This window comes from Strix aluco, chromosome 1 (assembly GCF_031877795.1).
Source record: "Strix aluco isolate bStrAlu1 chromosome 1, bStrAlu1.hap1, whole genome shotgun sequence".
NCBI classification, from domain to species: Eukaryota; Metazoa; Chordata; class Aves; order Strigiformes; family Strigidae; genus Strix; species Strix aluco.
This window is the reverse complement of record NC_133931.1, coordinates 135,125,160-135,152,263: the sequence shown is the minus strand read 5'-3', so window position 1 is coordinate 135,152,263 and position 27,104 is coordinate 135,125,160. Positions and strand designations below refer to the sequence as shown.

The window sequence follows — 27,104 nt, the reverse complement described above, 5'->3', positions numbered from 1 at the left end:
CACAGTAACTCCATAATCTTAATACCTGCATGACAGTATTAGTTGTAGCCCAACAAAATAAATATGCATGTATATATGGACACGTACACACAGACACACACACACCACTTCAAATGTAATATATATGTGTATAACAGTCTACATATCTGTAGTTAGCTCTGTTACATGTAGCTAGTTCTGTTTCCCCTCATGGGTATTAAGTTACATGTATTGAATTTGCTGCTTCTATATAGCCCCATTACTCAATACTGTAGAATTCCTAAACTTTTTTTATAATTGGCTTTTGTCTTTACTTCGTTGAATCCTCAGTAACTCACTATCTACTTCTATTTCCAGATTATTTAGGGGTATATGATGAGCAGTACAGAGGCCAGCACAGATCTTTCTGAGAAATCAGTGATAACCTTCCGCCAGAATGAAGAATGACTTCCCCTTTCCTATCTTTTAATTTAATAGAAGACCTGATCTCTTTTAATAGAGCTTAGTCTCTTTCAGAGTCTTTGGTGGGGACCTTTTAAGAACAAATGTAATCCATTCATTGATGTCTTGACCCTTTATATTCAACCAGTGTACCTATAGCCATGTAACAACCTTGAAGAATGGGACTAAAATATACACACTCCCTTTTCCACTTTTGCTCACTCTGAGTTCTTGTCAAAGTCAATATAGCTCAAGGATTTGTTGAAATGGATATGACTACACAAAAGCAAAAGCATCAGGTCAAATATATTAGCAAGGGCAGGAGCACAAACTAACCCTAAGACAATAATTGCATGTTACGTTTGCTTTAGTTTTTACTGCTTCCGAAGGAAGGTTATGTCTAAATTAAGCACGATTCTAAAAATACTAATGTTTGGCCTAAAATAACCCCACTTTGGGAATGTGCCACTGCAAATGTGAATTTTTTGAAAAGGCTTCACTTTTTTGGTAGATAAGAATATTGTTCAGTTCCATCTTCCAATGTTTAATATACCACATTTTTTGAGATGTGTGGTATAGATCAAAGGGCAGGATTTGGCCCTTAGTAACCTGCTGTTACTGGCAGTAATCTCACAGCTATTGAAAAATGATGCATCAAATTTATATCACTGCAAATGTCACTATTCTGAATCTTGCATATGTTGCCTGAGCTGTCAGTAATAAAAATCTGTTCTTAATTATTCTCCCATTTAAAAAATAATAATTTTCTAATAACCCAGTGAATAAGAATTTGATGTTTTCTTTGGCTGGAAACATTTTAATGATTTAGTACATCTATAAAGTTCTGTGTGCTTTTATAATATAATAGCTTTTGCAAATGAATAGGACTTTCCCGTTTAAATCCCTGTGGCTGTCAAGAAAAGCAGAATTTGTTTAAATCTGAGTTAAGTTTAAAAGTAAGTAACTTAAGGAAAACATTTTAAGAGAAAAACAATTCAGAAGAAAGCTAGACACAAAATTGGGTTTACATGTGTTACAGGGATGCAAAGTATAAAAATGTATCATTAAAATTAATCATATTGTATATTTCAATCTTTTGTCCATTTTATTGTTTTTCCTTAATAGGAAAATATAGGGATTATTTTTGTTGATTGATATTATATAGAACTGATGTCACTGTGATGAGAAAAAGAAAATAGCAAAGAATATTAAGAAGGCATAAGAAGAAAAATTAAGGCTTTGGATAGTATCAGGTTTTCTGGTTGGAAGCAGAATAATCCAGACCATAAATCCTATTTGCTTTTAATACTCCCCCCCCCCATCACAGTACTTCTTTCAGTTAATTACCTTCATTCAAAGCCCAAAGAAGTGAACAGAAAAGACTCCCTTTGAAACTTTGGACTAGTCTCATAGATATGATAATTAGCATGAAATTCTACCTTCATTAAAGGTTGAAGGGTTTAAAATACACAAAGAGTAATGTGCTCTCCTTTCTTTTTTTTTTCAGTGTGATGATAGACTCTAACATTTTAGCTCATGACTGTGCTTCACCAAATAGTGTACCTTTTGGAAACATATTAACAGCCAATCTACAAAACACACGTAATATACAGCTAAAAAAATGTATCTTTTTCTTCTCCATCTGGTCTTGGCAACATGTGCTTAAACAGGAGCATATAAAACATTTCATACAAAACACCCTAGTTGATTCTGGATGATATTTCATTACCTTGCTTGGTTGCTTCTCAAACCAGACTGCTATATTATTGTTTAGGTTTCTGGTTGTATCTCTTTTTGTATCCAAAATTCTAGACAGAATTTGTCCTTGCTCCTTGAAGTCAAGCAAACTAATATTTATTTTGCCAGAGACATTATTTATTTAAATATTTTTTGAGGTTTAATGCCAGAATACTATGTCTTCAAAAAGCAGTGTGAAACAAAATTATAGAGCTGGGTGCAAACAAGTACTACAAAGTTAAGGAAAGCTAGATGAATAGTTGCTGATACAAGGTTTTCTTCTGCCCTTTTTGCATTGAATCTGTGCACTAATTGAGATGAAGATGCAATACAAAAAATAATATGTGGTCTCCTAATTAAAGACTAATAATGCACGCACACAAAGGCTGAATTAGAGTTGTACACATCATCTGGAAAGAATTGTATAGAAGAGAATTCAACAGGGTCTGGAGCACTGACGTTTCCTTTACCAGACTTTACATATCTGTTGAAACAATGGTCAGCATCAATTTCTAAACTGCAAACATCTCATTCTATGAGTGTCAGGTAACCTAAATGAAGGAGTATCTCCTGTTTTCTCATATAATAATATTATTTATTCAGTATGTATGTATTATAATAAACCATGGAGATTATTATTATATTTTAGAATCATTTTGGTCAGGATTTTTTAGAATGGTGTGACAACAGGCCCAGATGTGTCCAACCTTAAATTTACAATCGCTTCTTAGGAATCATCATTTTTGCCAGTTCATTTCTCCACATCTTTTATTATCAGCTGGTCTTCTGACAATTCTTGTTAGCCAGGATGACCACTGTCAAAATGCTGTCTAGACAAAATGGTTTTTTTTCAACTTTTTCAGATCTAAGTGACCAGCTTATGGAAGTGGTTGGCCTGGAAGGAGCCATGGAGATGGGACAGATATACACAGGTCTGAAAAGTGCTGGAAGAAGGCTTGCCCAGTGCTCATCTGTTGTCATTAGGTATTGGCAGCTTTAATTTACACTGCACTGTTTTAGTGAAGCAGTAAAGTTTTATATATTATCAGCTCTCTTTCTTTAGTAGCTTAATAGTCATAATTACTGTACTTCTTGTGAAAGATTTTTGTATATGAAATATATGTATTCCATCCTTATTCTATGGCCATACATCTTCCTTTCTTTAAATGTGTCAAAAAAACTAGAAAAAGGGTGTTCACATTCAGTCTTCACACACTGTATTCAACTGTCGTGGCATCCTATGAAGAAATACTGTCAAGCAGTTGAAGCAGAAGGAGTAAGGCATGAACATCTTGGGTTTTATTATTGACATACACTCTGCACAATTTTGATCAAAAAGTCATTTAACATTACTTTGACACATTTTAACCCATTTATAATCCATACCTCACCAGAGAATAGTAGAATGTAATTAGTATTTGTAAAACTTCTTTTGATCTGTAGAAGTCAAAGTGTTCTGTTTTTAATTTATTTGTTATTTACGGAACACTGATAAGTCACTATTAATAAATGTGTTGGTACGTGTAAACCACTAATCGTAGAGCACGCTAATTTAGTTGAGTTTTATTGTTTACTATGCTAAAAGTGACCAGAACATTCACAATAGATGAAACTTGGATTAGAACTCAAAGAAAAAATAATTATTCTAATTTTTGGATTAGATAAGGACTGGAAAAGAGAGAGATGTTCACCTCTTCCTCAGTGAAGAATTTTGCAGGAAGAGTTTTCCAAAATCTTAATAAAATCGTAAGATATGCAATTATAAACCCCAAAAGCCTAAAATGATCATAAAACAGAAGAACATCAATAAAAGCCTTAAGCATATTTTTGAGACTCTCCTCAAGGACTAGGTGATGTTGCCTTCAAAAGTACTCTCTCTTGTGGATGAGGAAGATAAGATTGCAGAGGCATTCCAACCTTGTCTACATATCAAGAGATAATTTTTATAATCTCACATTGGAGGCACCACAACTGCAAAAGACTCAGAACCGTTCCAAACCTATAAAGTGAGAGCTCATTGAACGTTCTTCCCTTCTTCCACTTATGGCCATATATGACATTGGATAATCCCATGAACTGTTAGTTGTTTTCAAATAATATGCAAGCCAGAATTTCCGTTGACCACCATGAGTGCTCAGTTGTCTTATTTTTCCATTATTAAATGTATCTACTCCATGTTATTTCTAATAGTCTTGTATGCAAGCTATTATAATGCAGAAATATAGGGTTGGAAAAGACCCAAAAAAATCTTCCTTTTTTTTTTATTTTCTCATTTGTCTATACTTTTCTTAATGTGGTATCCAAAACTAGACAGGGAACACTGGCTGTAGCTTTATGTTAAAATCAGTGCCCCTTTACTAACAATTTGAATTTATAATATGGTATGTTAAAACCTCTGGATGTAGTACAACTGTCATGTGAGTGCTCTGTCTAACCCACAGTTAGACACAAGCGTAAATACATCTTTTATGGTTCTAATAAATGATGATGATAGAGCTAAAATTTGTTTCAGTCTAAATTATAAAAAATATCAGAGGTGCCTTTGTCTTTTCAGTTAATAAGGTTTATTCTTGAAGTTCTTGAATAATTCACTCTTTATTTCACAAATTACAGACTATTCTCCCATGAGAGAGTTGCTTATTACTAGCAAGATGTGTGAATGTTTGCAATGTTTTTGCTTTGTGTGTTGAAAATCAAACTATGCCTACTAAGTGACTAGATTACTTTTGTAAGCATGTTTGGTGATACTGGAGATTACATAGAAGTTTAGGGGTAAATCAGGATTATATGTATGTGCCATCACATATAGCTCTCCTTAATAAATACATTTATCAATTTTGTCTAGTTACTTATACTATGAAATATATCACTTTAGGACCAGCAAGTCTCTGCCTATGCAGATAGATGGGGAACCTTGGATGCAAACCCCTTGCACGGTAAGCATACTGGGAATATCGGGAATACTGGGATGCTCTGGGAAGAGCACTGAACAAAAAATTTAGGAATTCTTTAAATGAGTAACAAAAGTTAAAATCAGAAATATTAACTGATTTATTTTCTTTCACTTCTTCGATGACAGAAACAGAATCTTTCAGTTTGAAAGACAACCATTGTCATCAGCATTAACTCAATTTGCTTAAGACATGCAAACATCCTCACACACTTATATAGTTCAACATCCTTATTATATAGTTCAACACCCATTTCATTTTTGATTTATCATGCTGTTTTTTTCTCCCATGTTAGGATGGAATAAAAAGGGATTTATTTCAGAAGTTTGGAAAATACTCAAAGGGTGCAGTCCCAGCATCCCTTTACCCAATATGATCATTTATTTATGATGATGTATCAGATTTAAAGAGCCAATGTTAGTTTTGATGCTAAATTGTATAAAGTAACAAATGATTCTTTAAAAATTTAGGAAGATTTTCCATTGTGCTTTTGAGAGTTCATATCAAGGGCATTTTATTGAAATTTGAAGTCTTGACTGTGCTGATTAAATTATACAATAGAACTGATATTTTAAAAAATCCTTACTGCTCAAAGGAGAAATGAAGCAAAATTACTTAGTCTCTTGTTTCAGTGCACACCCATATGAAGTGAGGGCAGGTAAACAGCAATTCGGATAGGATGGGATGGGATGGGATGGGATGGGATGGGATAGGATGGGATAGGATAGGATGGGAAGGAGCTTACTCAGAGGGGGTTCTTTGAGTAACTGTTTACAGACAGCACAAGGTGTAGCTCTAAGAACTCTCCATTTTCATCTGTCTCCAATAAATTACAGAGACTAACCAAGCATTTGGAGATGTTGAAGAAATGTAAGCTTTTTATTGTTTAGTTTAGTATTAATAATGTGTTTTAATATACAGTTTTACTCATTTTGTTTCCCTAAAGAAGACCTGTGTTTTTAAGTAGATGAATTGCTGTAACCTTGCAGCTTGCAAGTATAACAAACCAGTAATGTGTCAAGGAACAAATCCCACTACAGATGGAAGTAATTCTCCAAACCAGGGTACTGGATCACTTTCATGAACTTTATGTCTGTAGAAAAATTAAAGGCTACACAAAAAAAAGAGCACCTTCAGTAAGGTGTTAACAGGTGTGGCAGCTAATAATGTATGGGTTAGGATGAAATAAAAGGGTTGTGATAATTCATGTTTGCCAGATACACCATAGTGTACAGCTGAACAGCGGGGAGAGTGCCTGAACTCTAATTCTCTACGGTAAGTGCTCAGATGCTGCAATGAGAGGAGAACCATGTGAACACACACTGTGTGAAGGCAGAACAGTGGGGATTTTATGAGATTTATTCCAGGAAACCTTTTGGAGTTAAGAGATACCATTATCTTTACGTCTTCTACAGCTATGGCTCAGTACAGAGCAACAGTACTGAAACCAGCAGTTACTTGTTCAAGAAAAAGACATGTAATTTTTCAGTTGCCAGATTACAGAAGAGAACTTATGGATGGATGCTGACAATAACATGTGCTTTTTTTGTCTTGATTGCTTGCTCTGTGCAAAATCCCTGCTATCTGATTGATAATGCTAGCAGAAGCTGCCTGTACGATTGAGGACAAACCTGGAAAAAGAGACAGTTCTTACATTTCAATTACTGTCTTGAGGAAACAGTGAATTATTACTGATAATTACTGCTGTCCAGTTGAAGTACCATTTTAAAGGTGATAGAAATGGCATATACTTTTCTGTGGAACCCATCCTTTTTGCTACACCATTAAGAGAATAGACTTTGCGTTACACGAGAAAACTACACCGTTGAATGTATTTATTTCCTCTGAGGAGAAAATACACGAACTATTTGTCTAGACTACTGCACCCCTATGAATTTAGATATAGAATTACTATTATTTTTTATGTTATTAATTTTTCAGGATTTTTTTTTCTCACCATGGGAGCTTAATGTATTTATTGTAATTGCTCCTTGCATTATTGTACATGTAACCCGCTCTGTTTTCTACATCTTATAAAGGAAAAAACATGTATGGTCCAACTCCCTCCCCACTAATTCTAACTACACTAACTAAAATACTACAGTTTTTCCTTGAAGTTCTCTGCAAAGTAGCTAGGAATTCCTCCTGAGACAATGGCAAAGGTGGATGTTAGCTTTTGCTCAACAGGTTTATCTGATTTCTAAGTGTGTGCTTCAGAGGGGCCTTTGCTTGGAAGCCAAAATATATGTCATTACATAAGTATCAGGGTGATATCTCAGTGATGTGTATCCAAAAACAGAGTCTGAAAAAAACCCCACAAAATCAAAACAAATTCTTATGTGTAGCCAACTATGTAGCCAATTATTTGAACCTGCAAGAGGTCATATTTCAGAAAAAGATATGAGATCAACATAAGAATTGTGACCTTTTGTCTTCTCTAGAGGCAAAACTGCAGTTATCTCCCAAAGTTTCCTGAAAGTGAATGATTAATGACCAGTTTTTAAATGGAAAATGTTGAAATGATCAGATAAAGAAATCAATTAATTTAGTTCCTTAGGAAACATGAGAGTTTGGTTTTTCTTTTACTTCCCCTCTTAGGAAATTTCTTTCACTAGCTCTTACAAGGAACTGAGGCTCATATACAAAGATGCTGGCACTCCTACATCAAGCACAGAGACGTGGCAACATTCCCATGCTTCCTCTTGTTTTGCATTAGGTTGCTGAGGGAAAGCACTTATTAGTTTATTAGCTGTATGGCTTTAAGGACAGAAGCTACTGTCTCCACACAGTACTGGCCTGCTTGGATATACCACCTCACTTAGTTCTAGGGGAGAGACTGCTGCACTTTGTTCTGTTGCACAGATCATATACATCAGTTAAACACAGCAGCTGAGTCTCAGCTTTTTGATTCTTTGGTGCTCCATCTAGAAGGCCATTGTTAAAAGAAAACCTGCTATCCTTCCTTCTCCAACTGTCATTTAGTAAGTTGAAATAACACATTTTATTTTGGTATGGTCATTTCAGGAATTTTGGTGTCATCTAAGTTCAGTAGTTTTATGGACTGACGTATAAAATTTACAGAGACAAAGTGACAAAAAAATTCATATGAACGGCAGGTATTGAATCAATCCTGACCCAAGGTGCCAGTGGTTAAGCTCAGAAGTCCTCCTCTGTTTCTACTTCAGATTTTGTTACAAATAAGAGTATTTTCCAAATGATTTTTCAAGAAATCAGGTTCAACCAATTCTCCTGCTATTCCATTACACATATTAAGGAAAACAAGTTCTGCATCAAATCCGTTATGTATGGGATGCATACTGAACATGCAGGCTTGAAAGTTGATTTCCTGTTGAAGGTATCAACAAGTTTATCTTTGCACTTCTCTTTTCTGACTGGAAAAAACGTTTTATACAAGTAGCACGAGTTGCTGACAGCTGTCCCTTCTCATTCATATAGAGATCATGCTCCCCCAAAATGACAGTGTGGGCTCTGAGAAAATACTATGGGATGCAATAGACAATGCAGTGATTCCGCAGAAGCTCTGATCTGTGATTTTTCATTCTTGCTATCAGTTTTAGTACTAAAGAAATCACCATGTGCTTCTTTTAACATTTTCTATGATCTTCTATTGCACATGCACCTAGCATTCCTAGATGAGAGCAGGAATGTGTTCCTGTAGGTCCTGTGCATGCTTAAAAATGTGAGTGGCTTGGTCTAAAGATCTGTCATTCAGAATTATTCCGTATGTTGAATACATGCAGACTGCAGTGTCTAACAAAGTCACTCTGCTCTGGTATAATAAGATGCAGAATTTGAACATCAAATTGTATTGTTTTCACTGTTTTTTATAGAGACGTCTCTGGGAGAAGGAAAGATGATAATGTTCATGTTATGTTAAACATCTCGTTTGATTAGCTGAAGAGGAAATTCTATCAGAGCTCTCCCAGACAAATATAGCAACATGAAAGATATCTATGGTTTCACCTGATTTCCAAACAGGGCATTAATAGTAATGAAACTTCAAAGACTCTCAAGTTAATTCAATAAACTTCTAGCTTTAGCCATCAGGGTTTTTTTTAAGAAAAGTAATCTTTCAATTTAGCTACATAAATTACTAGCATTGTTTTGAAAAATCCGTAAGAATATTCCATCTTAATTAGAAATAACTGGGATTTCAGTTCTTTCATCTATTCCTGACTTGGTCGGCATCATATCTGTAAGAGTGTCAAACTTCTAGCAACATTAGATTAAAAGTAAAAGACATAAATGTCTGTAGAAGATGCAAGAATATTGCCTAAATGAAGGAACAAAAAAGAAAATCCATAGTCAGAGCCCACCTAATGGATTGCCAGAAGTATAGTTTCATAGACATGGGAAACACATAGTATTTTTAGAGTTATTTACTGATAAGAATACTTGTAGTAAGCCATTTAATAATGAAAAGAAATAATATTTCAAAATATTATCATTCCAATGCATCTTAAAAATAAGTTATGAACGAATGGTTCCTCTCTAGCCTTTCCTTTAGTTCCTAGGGATGTCATGAGCCTAAACACAGAGGTCCTAGTGAAGTCCTACCTTTGTAGTTAAATCCAGAGAGAAACAAGAACTAAAACAAAAAAAGCTTTTACTAATAATCACTGTATGCCAGGGCTGGGTGAGAAAACTAAAAGAGAGTCACAGATTTGCTTTCATGTAGATTAATTGGCTCCAACACCCATAGATCACATGAAGAATCTGCAGCTGTATTTTAGACTCCATAAAATACCTTCTTTCCATGTCACTAAATGTAGTAATATTTTATCAGTTGTTTATAATGGGAGAATTTAAACTTTTGTGTCTGATTCCTTAGAGCAAAGAGGAACTGGGTCCTAGATGTGGTGACTGATTTTAGTAGAATATTTGACAATTATTACATAGTTAACCCCTAAATGGAGGTCAATCCCTAGAAAAAGTTTTGCTGTTATTCTAAAATGCTAGATTTTTTGCCCTTTTGAGCAACAATGTGCACACATTTGTCTTTCATGGCCAAAGTGATTTATTGAGTTTCTAACACCTTATTTTGCAGCTGGGCATTATTTTTTGTGCTCACAGGTACACTGCACGTTAATTAGTTTTGTTTACCTATGCATATTTTTTTCTTAATTTCACAAAAGTAGTTTTTGTAATTGACAAAGCAATTTACTGCATGTGTGCTTTCTGCACCCCAGACAAATACTCTAGCATGTAATGCACCTTTCTTTCCAGTTCAGATTGTTAAGAAAAGAATTAGTTGTGACTAATTGCCAATTAATTTGCAGTGGTTTTAGGGAGGAGGGAGAAAAAACAATTGCACCTACTAATTAAAATTTAAAATATTCCAAAGTGTCATCTTTAGGTGTCTGTGGAATACATAATTTCCATTTTAGTTCTGCACTGGATCTGTAACAACCCTGAGCTTGACAGCTCTATTAATTTAAAACCTCAGTGATACCTATTAGTACAAAACATGAAAAAAATGCCATTAATCATTTATTTTAATTTTGCAGCTCTGTCATTTTCTCGGTATGTTTAAAAATTATGATGACACCATAATGTTTTCCAATCTACCTGTGTGAAGGGGAAACGGATCACACTACTTAGGAGAGAGACTAGAGTATATTATTAGAGCTTAATTAATGCCAAACTGATTAGATTTGATTGCACTTTGCACAATAATATTGTTAAGAAATCTATTTAAAAGATGCATTGCATAATGCTATATTTAAAACAACTGGTCTAGATCTGAAGAGATTTTGACCAAAATGCCACGTAATGCAAGGCACAGGTTAATTTGGTTTAGCACTGCCTACATTCTATAGGTCTTATTCATATCATGATACCTAGTACAGCTCTTGATCACCTATGGGAAGATGAAAGTATTTGGTACTCCTGTGATGTAGAGGTGTTGCATCCCTCCATTTCCTGTAAGGGGAGCAGCATATGGGCCTCTAGACTGTGGGAAAACCCTCACATCCTCAAAACTACCAGCATCCACACCCTGCTGATAGCATGGAACAAAGTGACTGTAAACTAATAGATCCAATTTGATTTTTTTTTTTCTGCCCTTTTTTTCCCCTCTGTCCTTAAAATACAGGAGTTCTTTCTTTAACGTTAATTGAAATATTATAAGCAGAGATGATTATATGTGTTTCCAGTTTTCTATTGTCATTTAGCATTGTAGTTAGTATCTGTATTTATAGCATCATGTCTGTGTTAATAGTAAACATTTAGGCATTCTGTGAAGTCAAGAACACATAGGTAACCAGCACATATTGTAGAAAAAGGAACATAAAAGCAAAACCGATTAACCTAAAAGATATAGTTATCACACTAAAATTACTGATGCTCACTGCATTTCATTTAGTGGATCCATTGTATTAATGTGGCTTCAAGGCATATTTTGAAACTTTGATCTGCTCCTGAAACAAATAAATGTCTGGCTTATGCATTTATAAATATCTTTAGGATCACAAATTCAGGCTCTTCCTTTATCGGAAAATTTGCTATTGACCAATGAAGAGCAATTACCATCTTTTCTTTTAAGAATTATGTTCTTTTTTAATTAGATCTGGTGTTCCTTTCCACGAATACATCATGGGACACACTTTCTAATACTGGAAAGGTGATTTTGAAACTGCAAATGCAGTATTTTTCTGCTAAACCTGTTTCTTAGATATACAAGCCCTTTAAATCTGTGTGATCATGAGCTCACAGGATAAACTCTTGGCTTCAGTTAGTGAATGAGAGTTTTGCCATTGGCTTCAACAGTTTGAGTTTAGCCTATAATGTTGTGCATCAGGCTTACAATAAAATTCCACAATATCTTAGCAATTCATGTGGCTGTTTACTTTCCCTCTAAATGAAATTTTGTTATTTCCTCATTTTGCCTATGTTTAAATGTAAATTTGAGCCAAATATACCAAATAGAAGTTTTCTTCTCCAGCAGCACTTCAGGTGCTCCCCTAATTTATATTTAAAATGTCCTCCATATTTTCTGTAAGTTATTATATATTTTCAATAAAACTGAGTAAGTGATCTCAGTTATTTTCCAGAGTTCCATAGTAATTTGTATGAGTATGTTTGTCAAGGTATCATCAGTTCCTAAAAATATCTTAGGTTAGGGTTTGAGCTTTTGGGATTTTTGTCTGAGCAATCTCTTTTTCTCTTGTGTATGTGTTTGTGTAAATCACAGATTCACCTAGGAAAAATGAAAACCAAAAAAAAAAGTAGGTCTTATTTAAAGCTTTTATAATTGTGCTTCTACTAAAAAAGACATGAGGCTGCTTGCTGAATAAAAGAGAAACTAAATGGTAAAAGTTAGTCTTTAGACATTCCATGTTCACACACACAGAACTTATATACAGCTATAAGTAATGATTTCTTTATTTTTAACTAACCTAAATCTTGCTTGCTTTTAATTAAAGATTGTTCTATTATTTTTTTTTTTTGTCCATTTCAGTCTCCCATACAGCACTTTCAATGTTCAGTCCTGCTTTGACCTATAACGCTGTTTCTCTTTCTGAGACCCTTAGTGCTACTTCCCATCTCAAAGTGTGTACTGTCACTTGTCACCCAGACTCACAGCACCAACTCTGGCAGTGCTGCCACTATGAAAACAGAAGCAGAAGTGAGAGTCCAGAGCAGAAGTGAAGTGCCCGAGAGTCTTGAAAAAGACAAAATTAGCCTATTTCGGGCAAGGTAGTGCAATGGTCTAGCATGTACTGCAAGCATACCGATCTCTTTTTATCACCCAAAGATAAGATATTTAATCTTTTTTTTTTTTTTTTCAGTAGGAATCAGTTGCTATTGTTAGCCAATGCAATGTTAACATACGCTACCATGCATAACTAAAAAATATACTTTAAGTTTACACTTTATTTTTGTATTTTCAGAATGTAAAATATATTTTACACCCCTGGAATTGTGCCAGTTTATAACAGTTGAAAATATGTCTTGCAGAAATGCATATAGGACTCCATCCCCGTGCACATGAGTGGTTAATCATGTTCAGGCATCTTAGCTGATCTCAGCTGATAGGATACAACATACTGAAGAGGTCATGGTCTCTGAAACAGATGGCTCAAGCCAAAAAAGAACATTACAAATGATAAACATTTTCTCAATATGTAATTACATTCATCTTCAGCATCATTGAACAGCCCCGATCCAACATGCAATATGCATGGGGTCTCAGGATTACCTCACCTCTTCATACTAAAGCCGTCTTTTGAGCTTTGCTCTTTTATTCACTGTAAATTGGAATTACTATGATTTACCTCTGAAAGGAAACTCTGAGGCTGTTCCTACTGCCACATCATGGCTAAATCTTGCAATAAGCTGAACCCTTATGACTCAAAAAATCACAGCAGCTGCAGATTACTTCATGTATTGATCTTCAGGATGAGGTTGATGTCATCACTGTTCCCGAGACCCAAAATATGTCTTATGAAGCATGTGAAAGTTACAAAAATCCTTGAGGCGATTTTCCAGGACCAGATCATCAGCTGGTATAAAGTGACATCAATGGAATAACGCCAATTTACCCCAACTACAGATTTGGCTTCAAAAGTGGTGCCTGAAGCAGTATTTCTTGTGAGAAAATATGTTGATGCCAGTCTTTGAAAGCAAGAGTTATTATTATCTGTGTGAAATTAATCTACGTTGCCAAAAAAACCCCGTATGCTAAATTTGATACTAGTGAACAATGTTGACAAAAGAGGTGTGTATGAAATCTGGGACTAATGAACTAAGGTGGCGTGGAAATGAGCATTTGGAGAGTAAAGTAAAGGCTCTAATAGAGTTAAACCAACCCACTCATTCTGTTGAGATTTTTATGTTTCTGTCTCCTTATATTGTAAAGTAAATTTCCACCCCAAGAAATGTCCTGATCTATATTTTAATGAGCGTCTGCATGTGACATACATTTTTTGTTTCATTACTATTAGTGAATGACAAGTGAAGGATATTCATTTTAACTTGAAAATGTCAGGTATGCACTTCAAGAGATATATTTTTCCAGTTTTTAATGAGGTGGTGTTTCTTTTTGAAAGGAATACCCATCTCTGATGTGGGTACTATGCAGGTGACAACTGATATTTAATAAGTGATGGTTCTTGTATTAGTCGTAGTTCACTAAAGAAAATGTCTCGGATTGCTTTTGAAAAACTCTTAGCGTCACTAGCCCAAAGGCAAGATGTGACCTTTTTATTACATAATGAGAATCATTTATTATCTTACAATGTATCTTAAAGTCACAGACAAAATGCCACTTTGATAATTGCTTTCAATTAGCTTTGAGCATAGCATACATTCATAAAATGTCTTCTCTAATTTAGACTTGAATTAGAGAAAATTGCAGACATAATCTACTTTAAGGTTGTCTCATTTAAGGTGATTCGTAGTTTTATATCAAAGAAATCAAAACGGGTGGCTTTAGAGCAGTCTTACAAAGTGTTTTAAATAGTCTTCAATATTTGAGTCTATTCTATTAACAATTAACAAATTAGAAAGATAGTTCATCTTTTTTGACCTTTTTTGTGTATTAACTTTTTACTTCTGTTCATAATGGTTATTTTGAAATTAAGCCGTGTCCTGTGTTAAAAGAGAAGTACAGCTTGATTAGATGTATAAATAAAGCATACAAAGACATAACTTATATCTTAATAATAGGCAAGAGCTTGCTCTGTCAGCATGTATGTCCTTTCCAACTTTTAAATTCTTATTCATCTTGTAGATATGTAAAATACTCAACAGCAAGCAATAAATCCCACACTCAGAAAGTAAGATCACATATTGGCATGTATTTTATTGCATGATTTTTAATATTGATTGCGTGTATATTGATTGCGTGTATAATTTAAAGTATTTGTGGAAACAATGATTACACATGGATTGGTTTACTGCATTTGTAATGTCATTCATTACAAATACAGGTATTTTCATTTCATCTTTGATTAAATGGAGAAGGTTTGAAAGTTGCATAGAAAGATAATTCAGGCATCTCAGATACTTGGAATTGAACTAGCTGGAGGGATAATTGTTTTTCTTCTTTCTTCCCCCAGATAAAAATTACTCACAAGAACCAAGCCCCCATGTTGATGGGACCTCCTCCAAAAACCGGTCTTTTCTCTTCTATCATCAAAAGAACAAGGAACCACAGCAAGGAATAAGCCTGTGTAGTTTAGTTTTTAGAAAACTAATTAGCTTTGTTAGGCTTTGGAATATTTATGCTGGAAATCTTTCGAGAATTTTAGAACTTCTACTTGCAAAATCATGGATTTTGGTTTAACAGTTTCCATAACTGAGCTAATGTAAAACTATGCTACTAGAAAAAAAATATTGTCACAGTTTTGTAGGCATTTTGCATGATGAAAGCAGATGTTTACATAAAGTGATACAGCATATTTTTTGTTGCATGCGTTACCATTTACTAATCTATGGGCTAATTCTGCCATGGAATATGGGAAGAGAATGCTATGGGTGATATGAATTTTCTCTCTTTTCCATTTCAACTTTTTCTACTACAATGATCATATGCCATAGGTTCAATAGTATCTCTTGAATCCAACATCTTCACATCAATAGCCAATTAGACCTGTTTCAGAGTAGAGTTTATTACAGGTCTCATTAACCTGTACTTCTAATTTATAATTTCTTTCTACCCTGAGAATATTTTTATTCAGCTAAGCATTAAAATCTTATCTCTTGTTCTGATAATTCCTATGTATGTGAGTAATTGTACCTGCTGAAAACATCTAACAATGTGTGCAGTATTGAAATGATCATGATTACTCTTCTGTAAGTTTTTGTAAGATTGAAAGTCAGTGCAAGTTTGAGCAAAAACTATAAGGCTAAGGAGATCATGCTAAGAGTGAAGATAATAATACTTGTAAAACTAGCCATCAGTGTTGTTTGTTGAAACGCTAAAGTTATTTTAATGAGCAATATATCTCTGTCACGTGGCAAACAAATTATTCTGCATATTGACTGATAGCATAGTGCATATGCACACAAAAAACCAAAGCTCATGCCTAATAAAGTGCATTTCCCACCAAAGATTTAGAGAAGGATGCTTCAGAGAAATGGGTTAATGCATAATTAATCAAGCTCACTGGAGTAGACTCACTTCTGAAAATTTACAGTTCTTTTGATTATGATGGCAATGTCCAGACAAATGTTGGGGTTGGAAAAAACATTAAATTAATTGCAAGTAAATACTCACTTTTCATTTTTTTCATAAGCTGGTAGACATAGACACATATTCTAAACATTTAGACACAGATGTGTACTTTAAATATTGGAAAATTAAACATATCTAATTTTGTTGTCATTATTATTTATAAATTTATACCATCCATAATTTACTCATTCCCTAAATTAATCTCTTAAGGGAAGGATAAACTGTTATCTATTCCCCTTTTGTAGTCTGCTGTCTGGAATCAAAACATTTCTTATCATAAATTTTGGGGAGGCAGTTGCTCAGGTTTTTACTTTCTTAGCCCTCTGAGAGACTTCCTAACAGCTTAGAAATCATAATACAGGGATTTGTCTGAGGTTTGCACAGCACTGTCTAATGTTGAAGGGAAGTCCAAGAATGGCAACTTTTTTCAGTCCTGCATATAAACAGTCTCAATCAAAACTTTTTGTGCAGTCTTAACATTGTTCTTTGTTCAGAATGAGCTGCTTCTCAGCTCTGCATGACTTAAGTTCTCAGAGATTTCAACAAAAAACAAACAGGAAAAAAGTAAAACTTTGCTTGAAATGCATGATTTCCCATTTTTATCTAGACTTTAAAATGTTAATGATTTATTAAATCTATTTTTCTATTGATTCATTCATCCATTAAAAAAATAGTAAAAAAAAAAAAATCATTCTGTAGTGCACGGTACTGTGCATGTATTTAAATAAAGTTACTATCATTTGTTCCTCAGTTAAGAATTCAACAGAGTCCTAATTTATATAATAGACACTGAAATAAAAGTCAATATATAGTTGGTAAGGATTATGTCTTTGAAATATACAGTCTGTGTTCTGTAAACATTAGGAGGTAAATACCAATTAATGTTATGTTCAGCATTAGGTAGAAAAATATGAGGGCAATTATTTGCTAAAATTAACATCTTGTAATTCCCCATTCTTGGGTCCAGTGGTGTTGATAATTACAGTTACTGTAGGAGTAAACTAATATTTTTCCGGTGCATTGCAAACACACACAGAAGCATTTGATGCACTTCTTAACTACAAACATATGTAAGTATAGAGCAAAAGATATTTGCAAAAAGAAGGAACTTGCTGACATAGTATTACATAAAGCGTACATTGATTTTATGAAATTATGGTTATAGGTGATAAATATTTTCACATAACTTGCCATAGAATTTTCTACCAATGCTCTCAACTTTTTGTGGCAAAAATGTGTTTAACGATAATACATAATGTGCTCTCTATGATTATCTCATGAACGTTGTAACTCTGAAAACAAATAAAATTATACATAAGCTATTATTTAATAATGTATGCAATTTTAAATGTGCCAATCTGTGACAGCAAATTGTTCACAACACACTTTTTCATATAAAGAGGGATAGATGCATTCATGTAATCACAATTACATTCAATTCTGACTAGACTTATAAAACGTAAATGAGATCTCTTGGTCAGTATATCAATTTCTCACTGTAGCAAAATATAATGGAGCAGCCATTTTACTATATTGGCACTTATTATAGCAGTGACAGTCTATCTTTCTATTAATCTTGGTTGATTGGGGGTTTTTTTAGCATGGCCTCTAATAATTTGAAACCATGCTCAGGCTGAAAGTATTGATGAAGAGAAAATCTTAGAGTACATAAAACATAATATGAAAGGAAAATGTTTAATTTAATGAAAGAGAACTTCAGAGGAGGGTCCTTTTTTTTCACTTCAGTATGCACAGAATTTACATCATGAAATTGTACATTGGTGTATGAAATGAAACAATATATGCATGTATCTTCATAGAGCTGAAATAGATGCACTGTTCTTACATTGACTGAAGAGTAGTAGCTGTAAACCTTCCATTGTTTACAATGAAGCATTCTTTAAGGCCTCATTAATGACATTTACAATATAAATGGAGATTACAAATATGTAGGAATTATATCTGACACTGGATTTGCAAATTTTTCATGTCCCTACTAGAGCGTTGCAGCTGGGCAATGTGCTGAGGAAAGAACATGACGTCTCAGGAAGAAACCTTAACTTCTGAAATTGATTAGCACCTCTCTCACTTCGCATGAGTTCCTGTTAAAAGGAGGTGGAAGCCGTAATTTCTTGCAGAGACAAATACAGAATTACTGTTTCCAGTACTTGCAAGATATTTGTATGCATATCATGATTATTTAAAGCTAGGGGGTTAGACCTTGTGATTTAGGCTTATTGGTGTGTACGTATATGTGCATGCTAGATCAAGTAACGTGCTGATATGCTTAGGACTTTGACACTCTAGGAAGCACTTAGTATTAGTTTCTGAAGCAGATGTTCTATAACATTTCCTCACTCTTATCAACTCTGTAGTATTACATGTAAATAACAACAACAATTAGCTAATATCCAAAATTATTTAAGGCAAATAAAGTCACAGACTTCAACATGTTTCAAAATATCAGTGTAACAAGTAATATAGTCAAAGAATGTGTGGGTTTGATATAAATATTGTAAGAGAGGGAGAAAACTACTTTTTTTTATCTCTAGGCTAATATTTGTTTGCTGAGACTATATCTATTCAGTGATTATTAGTGATTTAGGGTGCTAGCGCTATTCTGTAACTTACTAACTTCAACCCCAACTGGCTTCTGGGGCTTGTAATTCTGAGATGGGTCATAGTGAGACCAAGACTTTCTGGGAAGCAGTCACTTCAGAGAAATGTTATCCCTCACCTCTCTAGAAGACTGACTAGAGAGAATGACTACAAAACTGAAAAAAAAAAAAAAATCAGAAAGAATTATCTCTAGAAAAGGAAGCAGGAGACCATCATTGAACTCCGCCAATGACAAAATAGATGCTTAAAGTGATGTGTGAAAGGGGTGGGTCGCTCCAAGGCAGCCCACAGAAATGGTGGTACAGGACCTGGGAGGCCAGATGAAGGCACTTAAGCCTATCAAGCAGTGATGTGCCAAGGAATTGAATTAATTAGATCTAGAGATCCCCTTCCATTTAGGGCTGAAGGACTTAAGTAGCATTTCTGTTCTTCATGGGGAGAGAGATTGTCTGAGAGGAGTTAGACCCAAGAAGAGGAACAACTGACCTCTTTGTATGAAGAGAGAAGGATTTGCAAGAAAAGGAGACAGAAGGATGGTTGAAGGATAAAGGACTTGCCAGGGCTTTGTTTATTTCTCAGTACTTTCATACCCTGAAAAAAAGAAGACATTTGCCCTTGCTGATAAATATCTAAACTGCTAAGCAGTTAGTAGAAAATAAATTTAGAAAGTTGATGTGGACCTGAAAAGTACTGCTCAATGTTTTATGCAAGAGTGGTGAACATGTCAACCTCTTGTCAGATAATTGCGGCCTGTCTCTAGCTCTGTCTTCTTTCCTCTGTCCAGAAGGAAGGAAACTTCTTGTGGTCCTGCTGAGGTGAGTAAGAACCTTACTGTAGCCCTGGCTGGAAAATAAATAAAACATGTGTGAGATGGGAAGCTGAATCTGTTAATGAGATATAAAGTAATAGGTTAAAACCTACAGCGTGCAAGGCTCTGAGAGTGTGCTGTGCAGCAATAACTGATGGTACAAATGCTCTTCAGGTCTGCAAGATTTGCTGGTGTCTGTCCAGCCTGGGCTTTTGCCATGTGAAGCCTCCTGGCTCTTATACCCCATTTACGCTCAGACTATGGATTTTCAGTTGATTTTGAAATAAGGAGGTTTGACCTTTCCTGTTCTGATTTGTGTGTCTGTGGCACAGATACGGATGGAGCTTTCCCATTATCAGGTTGTCTTAATTTTACAAATACAGCTGAAGCAGAGAAACCTCTATGACCATTGACTTCCATTATGTGAAACTGCCCGACAGCTTGAAACTATAAATAGACAATGATATGTTCTAGGCATCTGGGATCTGGGCATGGTGATATTTCAGAGGCTGCTTTTTTTCCTTTCTGATTCATGATTCAAAGAGACTACCTGAGAAGCACCTCAGGGCTCTCTTTAAATATGACTCATACAAAGAGTAAGTGATAATCATCAGGCTTTGTTATTTATAGAAAGGTGGTAGCTGTGTTGATGGTAAAGCAGCCATTTCATAGTGAGGTGCCCATTTCTAATAAACATGGAAAATTATTTTCTGGGTCTAACTGAGAAGCAAAGATTTCGACTTTTCAGGTCAATTCTTAATCTAAAGTTGATAACGACTGAAAATACTTAGCTGCCGATTGGCCTATTTGAAATAAACTTGGTTTTTTCATTGGTATTTTGCTGTTTTGGTTTTTTTACCTAGGGTCAAACACATGCTGTGAAGGAACATAGCAATTTGCATTAATAAGCAACTTTTCTGGACAGGGAAGTGAACATTTCTGAATCTTTTGATGAAACTGGTATTTATGGGCCATATTGTGGCTGCCAATAAAAAAATACAAGGTGTCAATCTTCAGGCCTATCGGTCTACATCAAGTACAAAAATGAACACACAATAACAATTCTTCTTTAAACTATTTGTATCTGCAGAAAGATAGGGGTGTTTTGTATATCCCTCAGTGAGGCAGACTTTGCAAAAGGAGCATCAGCAGTGCAATTTCTGCCCAGCCATGAGACTGACTGTTGCAAAGGGTGTGGTGGGTTTTAGAGTGTGCTGGTTTGTTTTGCTGGAGTTTTTTTTTTTAGTAAATATGAGTGAGTTCAAAATCTGTCTTTTTAACCCAGATTTATAAGGACTACAACATTGATTAAGATACATATTTTATATGTCTGTGGTGTACACATAAGCAAGCAAGCAAATGCAAGAAGGTTGTTCCATTTGAGCTGAACTTACTTCCATGTTTGAATTCAGTCCTATTACTGAAGGAAAAACCAACAGCTTGTTAATTTTAGGTAACTTGGGAGGATTTGGGGGAAAAATGGGTATGTTTGTTTTCCTCTTGAGTACTGTGACCTTGTTCCAACAATATATACATGTAGATTAAGGAATTTTCACCTCATTTACATCAATCACTGCTTTCAGTGGCTATATTCTGAACAGTAGTTTCGTTGGGTTTTTTGAAAACCAGCTTAATCTGTCTCTTAATGGTTCAATATAATTAGTTTACAAGAAGAAGCTTTGAAATATTTAGTCCAACTGTCTATTCTACAAAGTGGAGCCTTGCATTGAGATGCAAATTGAGGCCTTCATACTTTGTCACTAGTGCTAGTCAAAAATTCCTTAGCCTCTGTTCCATCAAAATATACAAAATTGCAGGGAGGAACTTACCTTCCCTGATTGATCTATTTTTTTTCCACTGGATTCCCATTTCAGAGCAAAATCAGATTTACCTTTTTAAATGTCAAAATATTTTGTGCTCAAATGTCTAAAGGAAATGTAAAGTTTAATTTGTTTCATTCATTAATTCTGTTTCATTAAGGTAGTAACTAATATTGTAGTATAACTGACTTTTCACTTTAAAAAGCAAAAAGTATATGAAATTATGCTCTTATTTTATTTCAATATGAACATAATTCTTACTCCATTCAGGAGAATTTTAAAATTCTTAGTATTTGTTCAAGATCCTGAAATGAAGGTTTCAACCTTTGTGCTGCTGAGTTATCGTTATGCTAAAAGCCTGCACATCAAATTCTATTCTTTATGTAACACCTCTGCATTTTTTTATTATTCCAATAGCTGCATGACTTCCAAGAGTTATCTTCAAGGATTTGGGTTTTGATTCATAGTTCCTCCTGTTTCAGATTAATTTGTCAGTACAGGTCTATCTTGTCACTGAAGAAAAATAGAGATAACAGTATAATGTTAAACAAAAAATTATTTCTCATGGCCTGAAAATTTACCAAGTATCTTGATAGTGTTCTCAAAAACCAGCAGTGGACTCGGGTTTTCACTAAAAATAGAATGGGCATACGCTTAAAGAAAGGAAATCCCATTATTAACTTATCCTAGTTATTATAACTGAATAACAGAATAATATTTTAGACTTGGTATGGTAAAATACTGACAAGGCAGATTTAATGCTTATGTTTCTTCTAAGGTACTGAATACACTGTTCGATTACTGACAATAATCGTTCAATCACATTGATAAAACATTTGTGTGTCATTGCAATTCACAAAATCCTGTGGCCCTCAATGGGTCTCTCAATCTTTTGGGTGAATTATCAGCTAATACTGTGTGATAACTAATCTGTGAATGCTTTTCACCTCACAGTTACCCAAAACATTTATGCTGTCTGAAGTTTTCCTATTCCTTTTTTGGTCACTGTGCCTTTATCACTAAATAATGTTAGGATGTGTAACCCAACTGATATCATGGTAAAATCCTTGCTGTGACAATCATCAGTCTTTTTTTTTATGGTCTTGGGACAAGAGGTGAGTGGACTCACATGAGGTTAATGGGGCTTTAAGAAAATGTTATGTTCCTTCAGTGCAAGATAAGGTTCTCTTCTGATGGGAATCCTGACACTTTATCAGATGTAACAGCTTTCTCTGCCAAAGAGTTAAGATATTAGTCTGTGTAAAATGATTTATAGTTTATCCTTGGCTTGCCTGCTGAAACTTGGACAAAAAATAAATCTTATGGCAGATGCCAATTGTTCCCTGTTGGTCTGTGTGTAGAAATATGTACTACCATGAGAGCTAGTCAAAGCATTCAAATACAACCAGAACAGTTGTGTTGACAACTGAGAGCAGAATTCCTGGGGTCAGACTCACACGGGCAGAAGTTGAAACAAACTGTTAGAAGTTCAGAAAAGAGTTAAACTTCCTTTACTCATTTCTAGAGTGACGTCTGTCTAAAAATGTAAGAGTAGACGTAGGTAATAAATACATCTGTGACTTACCACTGATAGCAGTCATTCGTCTGTGTAATATTTGTGCTATTTTCTTATCTCAGATATATCACAAATAGTAATTTTAAACTATGTCTGCTGTGTGCTTCCTCCACAAAACAGTGCAATAGCATAACGTATAAAAGCAGATTTTAACAAGTGCAATAAAATAATGTTTTAAGGAACCCAAGATACCTCCTGCTCCAACACCACAGGACAGCAAATGGATTTGCAGGAAAGATCATATAATGCCATTTCTATCCTCAGTCAAAATTTGCAAAAGAGGGGAGTTCTGGCCAAATTACAACCTCATATATTCTTTCATTCTAACTTGTTTATAAATTAATTTAGAGAGGTGCTATGATATGAACTTCATCAGAATATGCAGCCACAACTGTGTAAGGGAGGACTGAGAATATTTTGCCAGATCTGGTTCCCCTTACATACAGAACCTCTTCTATAAATTTTCCTTGATTAGAAGCAGCCTACTTGCAGGGTACAGAAACTATTCTATTGTCACTATTGTTTAATTACTTGGTTCCTTTAAGATGTTAAAATGTTTTTTATCTTTAGCACAGCTCTGCAATGGCTACTGTGAATATCTTTTGGCAAGAATAATCAACATTGAAGAATAACTTATATTGTATGCTGCCATCTCCTATATAGATAACTTGTGTCATGCTACTTCTGCTATACCGATGTGGATCCCCTTGAGAGCATTTAAAGTCCTAATGTAGAATGTGGTACTAAGTCATAGTTTTGGAGCTTATGATTGAAATGTAGCCTTGCTTGAGACAATGGTGAAGTAGGGATGTGGAAGTGAAATCCCAACTCCACTGATATCACTGGGTTGCCACTGCAGTCACAGAGTCAGGGTTTTTATCCCTGCTATCTTGTGGTAGAGCTCAGAACATCTTTTCTGCCTCAGGTAAAACTTATGCAAAGAAGTCCAAGAAAGAGACTGAGAAGTTTTGTGCATTCACACATCTGTAAAAACCTACTAAATGCTTGCACCTGCAAATTTTCCCCACACTATTGGCCTTGAAACCAGGTCTCTTACTTTCAGCTGAGTACCTATGTATTCCTCCTCCCATTCTTCTCAGGTGTCCTTAGCTTGTATGTCTGTCTCCAAAAGCCTTAGCTTCAGCATGCTGTATTGGAATATGTTTTCACCTCCATGGTTCTATTGGTTGGTGGTTATGCTGAGAAACACAAATTTGAAATTTCTCAGATTAAAGAACTCAAAGACTTCAACTTTTTGGCAAACACTGTAACTGCTACATGTTATAAGTGAGTCCTGCTCAGTTAAGGACCTGTCCTTAAACTCCATCCTCTGAATCTCAAAGGCATGAGAATGTTGAAGCTCCAACTAGGTGGAGTTCACACATAGTGTTTTATTATGCATTGGCCAATTCGTGTAAATTTTATGGATTATAAGTGTAAATGTCCCTCTTCTCTCACTATTCAGAGCCCTAAAAATCTACCCTTAGTGCTTTGAATCACCCTGCTGGGGTAATGTAACACTATCCTTAAGTACGACTAGATAGTTGCTTTGAAACTAGCTTTTAGCACTTGTGTGTTCAACAGAATAATGACTTGGTATCAAATTCTGTGCTGTTGCCTTAAGAGGCACCAACACAGTGCTGCAAAACCACATCTATGTACAGCATAACACAACCCACTCCTAATTATTTCTGCCTAGAGTAGCTGCTGCTGTTGGATTTCTTGTCTTTTATGCTTAAAAGAGCAGTGACGCAGTAGTGAGTCAGGCCTTTGCCAGTGCTTAAATATCCAGTGCTAGGTGTTATAAAAAAACATTTAAAAAAAAAAATTTAAAAAGGCATTTGTGCAAACCTTGATTAGCATGTCATATATCAGAGGTATGCAAATTGTGTACAAAGTGTACATATTCAATCCTTTGCATTTACATATAGCTTTTTGTTTGCAGTATCATTTAATGTCTGTGTACTTTGCTGTTTTGTCATTTCTGGCAGCCATTGTACACCTTCAAGCTTGTGCTGTCCTAAGGTATAAAGCAAATCTCATAGCTCATTCATTTCAGTGTTCTTAGATTGCTTTATGATATCTGTTGATTAACAACATAGTAAAACATAACAACAAAACATATTTTGGGGCATTTTTTTTCTCCAGAACTATAATCTGAGGAAGAACAGTGGTTACTTGTCATGAGACAAAAAAAAAAAAAAAAATTAAAAAAAATCCTAAAAACTACTAGTCTTGTTCCTTACAAAAATGTTGCATGTAGAATTATGAAAAACTTTTAAAGTCAACTCATTGCTCTAATCCAGTGGTAAAGGAGGACTGAGAATATTTAAAGTAAGTATTTTAATTGTGACATGGCCCTACTGAATGTAGAGAAGGTACAAGGTTCTCGGCCGTATTTCTTTGCCTTCCATTATTCCTTAGTTTCATTCAGCTATTCCCATGCATGTCATTAGGCTGGACTGCTACTTAGTATTTCTCTGACTTCTGGCTCATTACTGTTATATATCTGTCTTCAGTCATAAAACAATAACCGATTGTCTTAATTCTCAATCTTTGAAGTTTTTCTTTGTTTTTTCATCACTTTGTTTTCCCTTCTGCTAGTTTGCTTCGTTTGCTTTGTTCATACACTTCTAATTAAAGTACTTGTTATTTAGATCTGAGTCACAGCCCTTGAAAATTTTCTTTCCTATCCAGATCCATTTGGAGTTCACCTATAAAGGATTCCTGGTCTGTCAGTTCACAATCTTATCTTCTCTCAGGAACCATCCTCAGACTTTTCCCCACCCCACCCCTGCCTTCCCTTCTGGTTACATGAGGCACAGGCTATTTGTCTTCACTTATGAGGCCTTTAGTGGCTTATGCCTACCTTAACAAAAGGTATTTTTATATCTATACATAATATCATTCTATATTTAGAGCTCTTGTTCTGTATAATGTTTGATACAAAGGCAAGTACCTATTCATATGAGCTATATCTAATCAAGACATGATGACATTCTGTAATGTGTAGGTTTAGATTTTAAAGCAAAGATTTTGGACTTTTAGCACATAGTGCTCCTATATTCTATTAAAATTCCTCTGGAAACATCTACAAAGTTACTCCATTACCTTCATTCAAATCTTTCCTTCAACTATCTACAAAAAGACAGCAATTACCACAGATAACAGAACCTGTTTTCTTGCATCTTCCTGCATACCTGTACTTAATTGTTTTTAAAATACAAACTTTCTTTTAGGGGTGGGGGGAAATGAGCTCCATGTTCTGTGGTGTTAGGGCATCTAGCACAAGGGGGATTCTGGTCCACAGCTACATCATTTAAATGTTACAGCAACAGAAGTACATCCATGTAATTTTATGTTGGCAGGTGCATTTATAGCCCACTGATGATTACACTGCATGTCCCATCTGCACATGATCTACAGGGAACATGGACCCAGCTAGAGGACTTACTTTGTCACAGTTTCAGCTTCCTGTTCTGAAACTTTTTCATTCATTCACTCTTCTGTTGGCCTAGACAACAACTATGACATACAGTGGGATTTCACTTAATCCTTCTCCTCCCTCCCCAACCCCCCCCCCAAAAAAGGGGGAGGCAAAAAACTCTAATCTCAAACCCAGCAACCTTAGAAGCTTTTTGTGGAGATGCTGAATAGACCAAGATCAGATCCTTCCTTTCTCTCCTGTATATCACAGGGAAGCTTGCCTTGTGAAATTTTTTGATACTTAATTTTTTGCCAGTGCCATGATCCAGAATCAGGAAGAAAGAGGCAAAAATCCTACAGTCTGGATTTTGACTTGAGTTTTCAGGTAAATAATACAAGGACCTTTACCCTAACTGTGATATGGGCATGCAAGATTAGAGCTTGAAGGCCAGACATGACTACCTGAGGTCACAAAAAAAGATTCATTGCTCAGAGTGTCTCCTTATAGCCTACAGAGTGGCACAGTAGTGCTGATTTCTGGAACGGA

At 35.0% G+C, this 27,104-nt stretch overlaps 1 protein-coding gene across 4 annotated transcripts in view; it reads left to right on the top strand.

Moving 5' to 3' along the window:
• DGKB (diacylglycerol kinase beta) overlaps positions 1-17,630 on the top strand; it is a 356,999-nt gene extending 339,369 nt beyond the window's left edge. For all 4 annotated transcript variants that reach the window (XM_074836682.1, XM_074836664.1, XM_074836674.1 and 1 more), the window contains 3 exons: positions 3,021-3,141; positions 5,033-5,093; positions 15,191-17,630. In XM_074836682.1, the coding sequence (XP_074692783.1) occupies positions 3,021-3,141; positions 5,033-5,093; positions 15,191-15,298 (290 nt within the window). In that variant the 3' untranslated portion in view covers positions 15,299-17,630. The remainder of the gene's footprint in view (positions 1-3,020; positions 3,142-5,032; positions 5,094-15,190) is intronic.
• Positions 17,631-27,104: the final 9,474 nt, after the last annotated feature.